The sequence below is a fragment of the Seriola aureovittata genome, chromosome 17 (genome assembly GCF_021018895.1).
Source record: "Seriola aureovittata isolate HTS-2021-v1 ecotype China chromosome 17, ASM2101889v1, whole genome shotgun sequence".
NCBI classification, from domain to species: Eukaryota; Metazoa; Chordata; class Actinopteri; order Carangiformes; family Carangidae; genus Seriola; species Seriola aureovittata.
In genome coordinates this window covers 12997071-13010811 of record NC_079380.1, presented here as the reverse complement: position 1 = coordinate 13010811, position 13741 = coordinate 12997071, and the positions used below count along the sequence as shown (strand labels likewise).

The 13741-nt window shown below is 41.7% G+C and overlaps 1 protein-coding gene across 1 annotated transcript; it reads right to left on the bottom strand.

Moving 5' to 3' along the window:
* Positions 1–7343: 7343 nt before the first annotated feature.
* Positions 7344–11401, bottom strand: LOC130184803 (transcription factor Sox-9-like). The gene is made up of 3 exons (XM_056400838.1): positions 10598–11401; positions 9941–10188; positions 7344–9573 (listed from the first exon to the last, which is right to left on the bottom strand). Exons 1-3 carry the CDS (start codon positions 11023–11025, stop codon positions 8810–8812), a joined length of 1440 nt encoding a protein of 479 aa, XP_056256813.1. The 5' UTR covers positions 11026–11401; the 3' UTR covers positions 7344–8809.
* Positions 11402–13741: the final 2340 nt, after the last annotated feature.

Sequence of the window (13741 nt, the reverse complement as noted above, 5' to 3'; positions counted from 1 at the left end):
GATAAAACTGTCTGAGGGGACTGGGCATCTGTAAAAGCAGCTGTTCTCTAAGATTAGAGGTGCATAAAAGCTTCCTGCAGCGAGTCCCGTTGCACCCGGCTTCAAAATATTCCCTTCTGCACACGATGAGGCCAAAAGTGCTGATGCTTCAGAGGTAGTTGGAAAGCACTAAACTGCCTGTGGAGAAAATAATAGGGGCACAGAGCAGAACAAGCCCAAGGCCTGCCCAGCCCCCATCCCAGAACTGCTAGCAATTAATGCACTAAAGAGGCTGCACATGTAACATTGTGCAAGTTGCAGCATGGCAGCATGAGCAGCTTCATTTTTGAAAAATCCATTAAGTTATTTTGCAGTTCGTTGTAGTTCTTGCTTCAGATGTTTGGATTTTGTTTTGTTGCTAATGCAGATTTAACTTGCGCTGTCCTGTCACCCAGTTACGTGAGCAGTCAGCTGTCCTGCTGCAGTAATCTGCCAGAAAATCGTAAGCAGTGAATCACAAGACACTTGTGTCTTATTAGCCTCTTTACTCAAATTGAGTTACTGCTTCTATTTATTACAGTGAAGAGATATTTGCTTTAATTTTAAGGAAACTTAATACTGTCTGCTTCCTCCTGTGCTGTCAGCATCAGGCCTCGGGGGCTCTGCTTAGCGCTCTCTGACAGCGCTCTGCGTGGAGGAAATGAGGCCGGTGAAGACCCCATTGACCGTGAGGCATTCTGCCCATATTTCACTAATCTCTTCTCCCAGAGGAAAAGGCCACAGAGACGAACCATATCAGAACACATGCCGGGAGCTGGGGGTCAACAAAGAAAAGAGAGTGAGAAGCAGGGAGGAGAAGAAACCCACAGGCATACACACACACACACACACACACACACACACACACACACACACACACACACACACACACAGACACACACACATACACAAACCCACAGGAGCATGTAAAGCAGAGGATTGGAAAATGTGAATTTTCGTTTGAAAGAAAAACAGACAGTTTTTCATGTTCTCCTTTACTGTGTGTGACAGAGCCTACAGGGTTGTGTTGTGTGTGTGTGTGTGTGTGTCTGTGTGTCTGTGTGTGTCAGTTTGTGTCTCCATGACAAACTGAGTCACTGTGTGTAATTAATTGGTTTACTGCCAGGTTAGGCACTGTCTGTCTCTCAGGAATCTGCATTTGGCCCTGAACTTTACTTTTACATGTTAGTTGAGGTATTAACTTATTTGGACAAGGGATTAAGTCTCACTGGTTGTCCTGTAGATGGAATGGACAAACATAGGGGAGGTATGTTTGAGATACTGGGCCCTGTAAGTAAAGAAATGGCTGCTGATAATACCACTGCGGGAACTAGCAACTAATACCTCTGCCCCCCCCCCCCCCCCCCCCCCCCCCAAAAAAAAAAAAAGGCATTCACATCCACACACTCCACCCTATGTCCAGCTCCTCTCAATTCTTCCATTTACATTGTTTTTCTTGCTGTTATCCAGTACAGGACAAATGTGAAAGATAATTATGACTGTTGAAAGCAAGCAAACAGAAACCTCAGATCAGTCCTGCTATTTGCCCTACACGTCTCTATAGATAGTAGACTGAATAGCTGAAAGAAATAGGTCATTATAATCCATTTTTGGTTATTTTATACATAGTTGTGGTCACAATTTAAGACAATTAAAACAACACAGAAACCAGGCTGCATTCCGGTGTTACACGTCAGATAATCTCTACATACAGAATGTTACAGCCACAGTTATTCCCCGAGGACCAGCTGCCAGAGCTCGGTTTATAATCAGCTCTCGTGCCCTGCGAGGACGTTATCAAACAACCTGTGCCTTGATGGGCATGCGCGCTGTAAAATAATATGTTCTGTGGAGATGAACCAGGTACAGATGAGGGATTTAGCGAGGACAAACTACTGTATCCGTGGCTGATTGGACAGACCAAACGTTTCTCTCAGTGTCTTAATTGGAAACAAATGTAAAGATGGATGGAAAATCTCATTATTATTGGAGAGAATCCTTTTCTGAAGGACAAGGGATAATAAAGATAAGGATGAGAAACGTTGATTATGTAGAGCTTACAGGCAAACCCACTTGATCCGTCATCCTGTTTAGGCTCCTGGATTCAATTATGGAGCGTTGTCTTGCTCATAGGAACATTTATATGCTTTTTTTACCGTAATATCCTGGTGTCATACGCCACAGTTTACCACATACTGTGATATAAAACGCATGCTTTGGGAATGTTTCAACTGAGATCTACACTAATATATGAGGTCATTATACATCTTTGTATTCTGGCATCGAGACCAATAATATCACATAGGCTAAAACATCTAAAGTGCAGGTAAACTCCCACCTCATATTCTCCACTGACTGTGTTGTTCAGTACAAACCCACCCACTGCCAGCCCTCACCTACCTTCCTTCCAGACTGAGCTGGAGCTCATGAGGCCTCAGACACACTTAATGGGATTATGGTAATATAATTTTGTGACGCTGACCTCGGGCCGGTGCCAGGTTTCTTCCACATCCTCAGACAAAGGCACGGAGCTCACCAAGGGTTCCAGCGGGTTGGCCCAGCTCGGCCTCTTGGCACAGGCCGACGTCCTCATGGGGCCAGCGCAAGATAGATGGCTGTGGGGCAAAGTCTCACTTCCTAAGTCTACTCCAGCAGTGAGCAAAATCAAATGGTTCAAAAGATTATAAACTTGAATAAATGTAATTTCCCATGAGTGACTTGACGCCAGTGACTGTTGTTCGTGTAATTCTTCTGATTTTAATGTGAACAATAATCAATACGATTCAGGGTGTAGGAAATGTGTCCTCCCTTCGCTCCCAACTCGAATCACCACTGAGTAGTTCTTAAGCTGAGGGTGTAGCTTCCATGGAGACGGCCTTGTGGTCAACTTGTCTCTCCATGTGATTTAGCAGGGGTTTCCTCCACTGGATGTGTCTTATTGGTTTAAGGAAGAAAAAAATAATTTTATGGACTGGACAATTTAAAAGCAACTCAGTGTGGGGGTCAATTCAAACTGTCCCTGTAGGTAATATAAACAGGGGAATGATTGCCAGTGGTACAAATATACTAAGAACACACAATAAACTCTTTATGTATACACTATTATGTTTGAAACACAAACAAAAATCTGGATATGATTTTATGGTCATTTTATAATCACATTTTTGCCTTGATTAGACACCAGTCTGTAATGTCAGACTGTTTTTCCTGAAATATAGAGACAGGCAAAAGAGATATATACACCAACACACACAGACACACAGTCCAGCAATTAGCACAGGGTACTGTATGCTTGCCATATGTTAAGAGTGCTGTTTGTGCTCTTCATCTCGTTTTGTCTCATTTTACTTTGTTGTGTATTTTATTGTTGTCCAGTCTCCATGGGTGTATCACCAGATTTTTTTTCCCCCTTTTCCTTTTCTTTTCCTCTTCCTTTTGCCCTCAGAAAGACCACCCATAGGGTTCGGAGGGGGCAGACGTCTCTGTGGAATAATAATGGGGTCGTCCTGGGAAAATTGCCCATGGAAAGGCCTGTCTGAAAAAAGAAAAAAGGAGAAAAAAAAAGAAAAAGAAAAATTTGGTCTTGTTTCCGATCCCTCTCGGAAACATTCATCAGGGCACTCCTGCTGTTTGGAGGGGAGCAGTCCCATCGCAGCCCCAATCCACTGGCTGGGTCACTCCGCCACTGCCAAGACTTTCTGAGCCGAGGTCAGCGGGCTGGGGCACATGCTTTAGAAAGATGTTCTTTATTTGCCTCGCCCCGGAACAGATTTGCAGTGATGATAGGTGAATATTTTGCAGAGACTGAACATCTGATGTTGTACAACTGCTTTGAAATTTCTCAGAAGCCATAATCAGACAGCATCTGCTTCGTGACATTGCTGGAACTTTTATCTTTTTTTTTTTTTTTAGCAAAGTTACAGTATGAAACATATTAAATTTATCATTATCCCTGGGCTGCTACTGAGCAAGGCTGTCTATGTCAACAGGAAAGCCCAACAAATGAGTCAGCATGGTCTCAAACAGGGAAAGCCTCAATACTGATGTCATTTCCTGACCATGTGCATAACAGAGTGACACATTTTTCTGATGAAATGCATTGAAAGTGGCCACTATGGTTCCACTTCTTTTTTTTGTTTGTTTGTTTGTTGTTTTTTTTTCAGGCCATGGTAGCAAGACTGGTCCTGCTACACTACCTGTATTTCACACACATGAAAACAGTCTTTTAGAAATAGAAATAGTTTTTTTTTTTTGTCTAACCTTTATCCTTTCTACACTGTCCACTATTCGTTTTATTAGAAGTACATATGTGCACACATTGGGTTTGATCTTTCATGGAACCTTGTTGTTTAAATGAGGGAAATTACTTTCAGAGAAGGGATTATGTAAATAGTGACTCTCAATAGTTCTTATCATTCAAAAACTTAAATTTTCAAGGAATAATTATTCCCTAAAAGCAATAATATGATCACCTGATTTTAGTTTATCTGAACTCATGATTGTTTCTTGAGGAGCTGGATTTGCAAATGTAAACCTTTCACATTTTCCCACGCACACACGCCGCTGCCAACAACCTGAGAATGAAACAATTCAGCAAAGCTGTTCTGGTCATTCTCTGAAACTGGAGGAACATGGACCTGTGTTTACCAGAGTCGACTGTTTCCTTGTTTGCTGAACAGAAATTGATGGCTACAGCTAAACTTTCTGTCAACAGTTTCCATCATGAGCTAATCATGTTCCGTGTACTGTGTTACTATATGTCCGCACCATTGTGGTTACTATCGCCAATAGTTTGAGTGAGGCAAGATTTTATTTTTACATTAAAGGCCCCATATAGTATAAAGTGAGGCTCAGAGCCTCTCTTCTGATTGGCTTACCTGCTTTTGCTGGAGCTCCCAGAGAGGAGATGTAAAACTACAGTGAGATAGTCTTTGGAACACAACACAAATATATCTTCTTATGGATATCACAACAAATAAAACACTGGAAAAGTGTAAAATTTGGGACTTTTAAGTGCTGCTCCTAACAACTGTAATATTAAAGTTTGAGTTAAATGTGCTCTGCAATTCTCCTCAGATTTTTTTGTGTTGTTTTTTTGGTCGTCTGTGGTGTTTCAGTTTTGTTGAATAAATTCTACTTTGAATTCTCTTTGAAAAAACAGAGAATCTTAATATTATCTCAATATTTCAGTCACTAGCTTGAAAGACAAAAAAAGTGGATTAGTACGGTTCCTATGTCCTTCCCTTGTGATCCCCCCTCTGTTTTCCTTCAGGCCGTCACTAACTGGCCTCCCTTTGCCCTGTCAGGCCCTGAGGCCCTGCTGCCTGGCTGCTTCGCTCCAGGTCTGGACCACTGGAGATCCATGTGATGGATGTGCTTCGGGGGCTTCTCTGTGGGGGGGCGGGGAGCTCAGGGGCTTTGCACACTCTGCCTGCTTTTTACTGTCGTAGGGAAAGATGTCAGCATTCATATTTAACCAGAGACAGCAGGAGGATCAATGTCTTGTCATCAGCACAGCAGGCTTAAAAGTAACTACATATTGATGTTTTTTGTTGTTGTTTTTTTCCCTGTATTTTGCTTCAGCTAGTTCCTGAAAGTAGCATTAGTCAGAAGAGGAAGCTGGAGCAGAGAGACAAAGAGCAGCATAGTAAACAACTTCAGACCGCAAAGTTCAGGGAAAAAACACACTGAATAGAGCATTTTATTGTTTTAACTGCGCCACATTACTGATAGTGCCAGGACTGAAGACAATAGTTAAATTGTCAATGCCAACTTGAAACCACAGCTCTAAATGTAGATATTGCAGTCCTGCTTATACATGTCACCAGTCTGTGATTGTCAGTGAATTCCATGAGGTATTGTGTGTTGAAATCATGTAATTTCCCTTTTAGTTGTACCCACATTCACACAGCTTATACTTCAATCTCAGTTGCAATTACACTTCTAACAAATCCCAGAGCATGAGCGTGAACTACAAGTTGGCATTTTAAAGTGTTATCCCTACTCTGATATGATGGCATATGAGAAAAATGTTACACGGCACGACTTTTACTATTCTGAAACCAGAGAAATAGAGATTTAGTTCACTAATTGGAAGGTTGGTGGTTCGATCCCCGGCTCCTCCGGTGTGTGTGTGTTAGAGAAGCGCCATGTAAGGAACAAGCTGTGTATGAATGTGTGTGTGAGTGGGTGAATGTGACCTGTGGCTTTGAGTGGTAACTAAGACTAGAAAAGCACAGTCAGTTTAACAAGTGTTTGAAATTTTGCACTCAGAGTTTAACATCTGCTACTAAATAAATTAGTATGATCAATAACTTTTCAAGGTGCGTTGGTGCAACATATACAGTGAAAAAGGAAAGTGCATCAAGGAATTTTGGGAGGAAAATACTATAGTGTTACAATGAGGAGTGGCAATGGTTGGCGATTCTAATTATGTGATCAAAACAGTGTTTAATGGTAATTTGTCTCATTCTTTGTGACAGTATGGCTTAGAAGGTGGCTCTCGATGACATAATATGATCGTCATATTTCCACATCGTTATGCAGTATAGATGTGTTGAGCCAGAGGGTTAGTGTAGCCTTGTATGATGGAGTGTAGTTGATGGAGGTGAGCTATAAAAAAAAAAAAAAAAAAAAAAACCCTAAAAAAACTGTCCAGTCATCGCAGTGAGATGAGGCGCAGCGGTGGGTGGCGGAGAAAGGTTCAGTCCGGTTGATGTGAAGAAAGAGACGTCATCTGTGAATGTGCCTCAAATTTCAACACAAAGCTATAGTACCTGATTGTGTTTACACTGTCACTGATTTATTAAGGTCAGCTCTATTCCTACATTACTTGGCCAGTGATGAATAAACAATATGCAATGTCTAGTTTGTTTCTTTAAGCCTTCGTGTATACAGGCAGGGGGAGGGGTGTGGACATACATCTTCTCAATAGGCCGTGGTAATAACGGGCCTGTGACCTCACGGTCTGAGAAGCCAGGGGCAAAACCTTAACTTTACCAAACTGCTGCAGTTGGTAGTCGACAAGCTGGCTCCGATTCGTGCAGAAATGAAATTACCTGTGTCACATTTAAGCAATCTTTTATATTTCTGTTGTATTTTTTTTTTGTTTGTTTTTTTAGCGTATGAGTTGGATGAAAACTGTTCAGACTGCATAAAACATCTTTTTTTTGCTGGTTTTCTCTCAGTGGAGGATTCCGTTTTCTAACTGATCTTTGGCACACGGAGGACATAGGGGATCGGCACACATTGCAACAACTGCTGTGAACTATTCAGATGTTGCTGTGTGGAAAAATGCTTCAAATTAATGGCACAAGACAGTCACATATTTCTCAGTGTTTTGTTTTTATTGCAAACAATATAATACAAAAGATAAGCTTTTAAGACAATGGCATGTTTACCTAGGGAAACTGCATTAAGAAGATGACAAAATGAGAACTAATGATACAGAATATAAAATGAGGAACACAACTTTTTTTTCAAAAAACAAAAAGTATCCTGTTGATTCCAGCAAATTCTTTACAAAACAGCCGCAGCTTTCCATATCCATTAATTCATTTGTTAGAAAGGAAAAAAGAGACTTCCAGTTTTTCTATTTTTTTCTTTTTTTTTTTTTTTAAGAGAAAGACTCATCGTGTAATTATAAGTAATCTGTACATAACTAGATCACGAATAAAAGAAACTTTTATACGGAAACATTTACAAATGATAAATAAACAAATTTGTACCACATATGTCAGCAAACTATTCCACTGAAATCTCAGTTAGCTGCTGCTGAATTTAAAAGATAATTGCAAATAGTTATTTTCAAATAAAATTAATGCTAAAGAATAAATTAAGAAAAAGGTTAGGAAAAGGACAGGGCTGTTGGAATGACAGGAGCACGTCCGACTCAGACCTGCTGGCTGCTGAGGAGAAACAGGTCAATGGTCACTTCCTGTATCCCCTCGAGCAGGAAGTCAGAACCGTGCTGTGGTTTCGACACTGCAGTGCCAGTGGATGGAGCCTCTCTACTGTGGCTCCAGAGGCACCAATGGTATCAAGGCAGTACCCAGATAAAAGCAAGCATCGCTCAGTTACATCTAGCAACACAGTAAGGCCCCTAGTAGAGTTACATGGCACCTGCTATAGCATTTCCGACACAATAATTTGAGCTAAAGCAAAGAAGAAGAAGTAGAATATTTGACTAATTCACTGATGACACAGTCATATCATGGCCAAAAATTCAAATCTATTTCCAACGTGCATTGCTCAATTCTTGCATCTCATGGGAATTACAATAGAATATGTACAGTACAAAAATTCAAAGCAGAATGTAGGCTATTATATGACGGCAGTGTCAGTAAACAGATGTTTCTTACTTCCTGTACAAAAATACATTAGTGAGAAGTAAGGCCACTGAGGGTGTTTTTACTCGGCATTCCTGCTCCTTAAATGTGTTAAACCTTCAAATGGGGATGATGAGGATGCTGATGACACTGATTATAATGAAGATGGCAAGAGCAGAACACATACACAGTACATACTAAAATATTTATAACCAGTATGTCCTCACAGAGGATTTAACTTTTTTAAACATTATATCTAAAAAAATATAATCACAATTCCAACCAATACAAAAGGCACTGTTGTGAGCCAATCCAAAGATATATTTTCAGTACTATAAAAAAGTCCTTGTCATGTTTTTCTGTTGGCAATGAAGGGTGTGTGGCATGGTGGCGCAAAGGCCGCCGGGCAGAAAGAAGTCTACTCGTGGGGTGAGTGTTGTACAGTCAGTGCTGAGGCTGCCTCCTTACGGCCTGGACAGCTGTGTGTAAATGGGCTGCTGGTCCCAGTGCTGCGGACTGTGGGTCTGGGGCACAGAGGGCACCCCGGTGGTGTCGGCGATCGGGGTGTACATCGGCCTCTGGCTGGGGCTCATGTAGCTGAAGGTGGAGTATAGGCCGGAGCCTTGGCCAGCCGCGTGGCTGTAGTAGGAGTTGGCACCACCTTGGTGGTCTGAATAGTCATACTGTGCTCTTGTGATGGAGGGGTAAGAGGAGGGGCTGTAGTGCTGCAGGTTGAAGGACCCATAGGTGATGTGCTGTGGGGAGCCTTGTTGCTCGCTGTAGTGACTCGGGCTCAGCTGCTCTGTCTTGATCTGGGTGGTTCTTTGTTGACCTTGCTGGCCTTGCTCACCTCCTCCACCCAAGGTGGTCAGAGAGTGCTGCTGCTGCTGCTGCTTGGACATCCAGGTGTGGGCCCCGACACTGGCTGCCTGGCCGACTGAGGAGCCGCTGATGCCATAGCTGCCAGTGTAGCCAGCCTGGCCCGCGCTGGTCACCCCAGCATGGCTGTGAGGCGGCAGGTACTGATCAAACTCATCGACATCAAAGCTCCCCATGTTGGAGATTACATCGCTGCTCAGCTCGCCAATGTCCACGGCTCCAAAGTCGATGTTGAGCTGGCGACTGGTGCCCTCCTGTATGGGGCGGCCCTCACGCTTCAGGTCAGCTTTGCTGGAGGGGAGGTCTGTCTTGGGGGTGGTTGGGGGTGTTGGTGGGCCCTGGGATTGACCTGGTTAGAGGAAAGGTAACGTTAGTTTTACAGTTAAAATAAATTCACAAAATGATCCATCTAAAAACAATATTTCCAGCATGAAGAACTTGCACTAAAGTGAGATACCTATATGAATGTACATGCTTCCAGCAGGAGGACTTTATTGGCACTAATCTGACAGGTGTATTTGCATGATGGCTTGTAAAACCCACTGATCATTAATCATTAGTCATTAGCAGGTGTCTCTTCAAGGCCCTCAAGCATTATAAGATTTGATTTCTACAGAGTGCCAATATGAGTCACTTTTGAAAATGAATTAAAAAAAAATAGAAAACGTCTATAACCCGTCTATTTCATTTACTTATTATTATTTCTCTTCTCTTACCTGAGTGTTCTCCTGGAGAGTGCACCTCGCCCATGCTAGACGCCGGAGAATCGGCCTGCTGCAGCGCCTTGAAGATCGCATTTGGAGATATGTGCGTTTGCTCGCCGTCCTCGGGCTCGTTTTGACCGTTCTTGACAGATTTTCTCCGCCTTGGCTGATATTTGTAGTCAGGGTGATCCTTCTTGTGCTGCACTCTCAAACGCTCTGCTTCTTCCACAAACGGGCGCTTCTCTACTTCGTTGAGCAATCTAGAAAAAAAAAAAAAAAAGATTTGCACATTCATGTTAAAATGCATCCAATCAATAGACTAACAAAGCATAAGAAATGGTCAATTAATCGGTGCAATGTGAAGAATCACTACGTTAATTGTTTCGCTATCAATAATCTGTAAGAAGCAGCTGAAAAAGTTTGCGTATCCTCAGTCTGTACAACTTATTCTGCACACACGCGACAGAATCAATACATGCATGCAAAATCCTAAACCCTAAACCTACATGAAAAATACACTTTTGAAAAGCATTAGTCAAATATGCAAAAAGTGAAACTCTACTTGAAACAGCAGGTGGTGCATTTCATCTAAAAAAAATAATAGAGCGCTGCACACAGGGAGAGTAAAAGCGCACAGCAAAAGTGATTCAAAATGCGAAGCGAACCTACCTCCAAAGTTTGCCCAGAGTTTTGCTGAGTTCCGCGTTGTGCAGATGCGGGTATTGATCGGCCAGCTTCCTCCGTGCGGCTTGAGCCCACACCATGAAAGCGTTCATGGGTCTTTTGACATGAGGTTTGCTTTTACTCGAGCCGTTGACGCGCACCGGCATGGGCACCAGCGTCCAGTCGTAACCCTTCAACACCTGGGACACTGCGTCTCTGATACAGACGGGGAACTTTTCCTCTTCGCCCTCCTTCTTGTAGTCTGGACCCAGGAGGAGGTGGTTGTCGGACGGCCGGGTGTTCTCAGTGTCCGAACCGGACCCGGACGGGCACGGCGAGCCTGCGGAATCCTCAGACATGCTGGGGCTGGGAGCGTCAGAGTGACACTTCTCCTGTTCTTCTGTCATCTTCAGGTAGGGGTCGAGGAGATTCATGCGAAAAAATGAAAGAACAGCTTCTCGCAATAAAAAAAGAAAAAAGAGGACGAAATCCTTCTTTCTAAATCCAAGTGCTGTGCCCGAAGACTGCAGTGACAGCCTGCGAGGGCGCACAGCTTGACTGGCAAAGTTGAATCCTTGAAAGTAAAAAAACAAAAATAAGCCAAAAATAAAAAGTTTTTGACGCTCCTTCAACTTTTCACAACTTCACACACAAGAAGGCAAAGTTGCAAGTGATCGCTTTCTAATGCTCAACTTTGAAACTGTGAATTAAAAGAGAAATGTGACTGAGAGCTCTGCTCGTGGAGGATAGCTGAGGAGTCTAGAGACACAGGAGGCGATGCCTGGATTTATGTTTGACGGCGACGAAATGATTGGGGGAAACTTTTTTTGGAGGCGGGGACGTAATATGACTCTGCTTGCAGTCAACAACAGTGAAAACCCCGTTCAACCAGGAGAAGTGTTTTTCCCCCTTATAATCTTTGTTTTAATTGAAAGTTTAGAGTTTAAAAAGCTGAGAATTAAAAGTTAAGATGACGACCTCTGAGAAAAAAAAAAATCAAAGTTATCTTACTACAAAATAATATAACGATTTGAAGCATTTTAATATAAAAGTGATATCAGGGGAGAAAAACTATCCTGTGGATTTTCTCTGATCACAGACAAAGTCCTTATTATCAACATTACAGTATTAATTTATTTTTATTTATTTTTTGTCCTGATTTTTATTAGGACAAGCTGGACGTATACTTCTAGCTGTATTATAGCCTGCTTGGTTGTAGACGTTATTTCGTTTATTTATTTATTAATCTTACAGAAATTACAGCCTCACAAGTTACACAATTTACCCCCAAATTGACAAATTGAAATATTTATGTTATTTGATGAAATGCCTAGTTTTTGATTCCCTTGCTTTACCAACCGACTTGATCTTTGTGTTTCATTTACTTTTCTGAGGACAGTCTGTTAGCTGTTTGTGTGTGACTCTGGTTAAATTAGAAGTAAGGGCAGTGAATACTCACCAGAAAACGACTGAACCTTTTTAAACGTATCTTTGAGAAGTGTGAGAACAGTGTGTGAATAAGCGCGGGCAGTTGTGTAAAGTGTTGTTCTGCACAGAGACAGTTGAGACAGTCAGTGTGGCTGCGTGAAGCCGTTACGGAGCAGCAGCAGCTTCAGCCTCAGTCTGACTGTCTCAGCCCTGCAGGAACCACACGGACCAACAGGGGGAGACAGCGGTCCAGAAACTCAAGAGGAAGCGTTGCATCTGTGTGCGGGGGCTGCAATGACTGAAACTAAGTAAAAGGGAATTACAAATCATATTTAAAAAAAAAAAAAAAAAAAAAAAAAAAAAAAAAGTAAGTTTCCGCTCTACATTTCTGTTTTAGGTCTTCCGTTTTCCGACGAAAACAGTTTATTGATCCAAACACGGACGTAGTCCAGATTACAGCGTAAAACGATGATGATACTTTTGGAAAATAATCAGGAAGAGACTTGGATGTATCTTCACCCAGAATGTGAAGAGTGAAAGATGATTCTGTGGACTCGTGATTTATTTCACCGACGATAGCCTATATCTTCTGTCATTTGTAAGTGGATCATTTTTAAAATCACTGCTGTTAATATGTCAGCGTTAATAAAAAAAAAAAAAAAAAAAACATAAAATAAAATAAATAAATAATAGATAAATAAGTGAATAAATAATTGGTGAAACTGTTAAAGATAAAGATGCATGAACACATATATAAACTCTTACATAAATATTACATATTCTCAGTGAAGCCAAAGCATTTTAATTATTCAGTCCATGAAAAAACTGGGAGAAAACTAACGTGTTTGTATTGCAACACTAAAACCTACTTCTCTGGATCTGCTCCAACACTTGTTTTTCACTGAACAAAGGACACTTTGTTGAGAGTTCAGTCACTATAATCCATGTATTCAGTTTTAGCAACCAAATCTGACTGCAAGTTATATATAAATATATATAAGTAAGTAAAAATGATGCACACACCTGAAATGTTGCTTGATAATGTGTGTGTGGTAATCAGTGTCTTTTGTCTTTCATTGCTAAAAATAATCACTTTGCCACGAAGATAATCTCTCTTTTTAAAGAAGGTTTCCTGTTACATTAAAGCCTTTCAGTCTTTCCTAACCCTGACATTTTCATTAAAAATAGCCTAATACGCCTGTCAGATGTACCTGCTATTTCTGCTCCTTGTCTCACTAGTAGAGTGGTGGCTGTGGCAGACTGCCTCGTCAGCTCCCCTGCACACAACTAGATGACATACAACTAAGAGGTGCTGTTCCTCCAGAGTTCATGTTGGAGAGAAACAGAGGGGGGATAGGAAAAGTCAAGGGATGTGAGTTGTTTTTGTTTCATCACCGCTTGATAGGTATAATTATGCTGATTTAATGACACTTCAAAGTAACCTGATTCTCTGTACTTGGACAGAAAACCTTGACCCTTTATCCTCAATAAAGTGTAACTCTGAGAGCCGCAGCTCACATCATGCAGAGTTAACGACAGTCCAATGATACTCTTACACTTGGCTTGCATTAAATGTTCCTTTTCTCAAAGGTTTTTAAAGGGACATGGTGTGTTGTGGGAAGTGTGATGAGCCCTGATGCCATTTGAGAGTTTTCTGTCTGAAAGGCGACTGGTCTCAACATGCAGAGGAGGAAACCCAGTGATGGCTAACACAGAGTCATC

Bases quoted from the DNA above. Each gene is read 5' to 3' on its own strand.
- LOC130184803 (XM_056400838.1), bottom strand. From the start codon at position 11,025: ATGAATCTCCTCGACCCCTACCTGAAGATGACAGAAGAACAGGAGAAG. The intron at 10,189-10,597 runs GTAGGTTCGCTT...TTTTTTTTCTAG, and splicing joins ACTCTGGGCAAACTTTGGAG to ATTGCTCAACGAAGTAGAGA. The intron at 9,574-9,940 runs GTAAGAGAAGAG...TCCTCTAACCAG, and splicing joins CTCTCCAGGAGAACACTCAG to GTCAATCCCAGGGCCCACCA.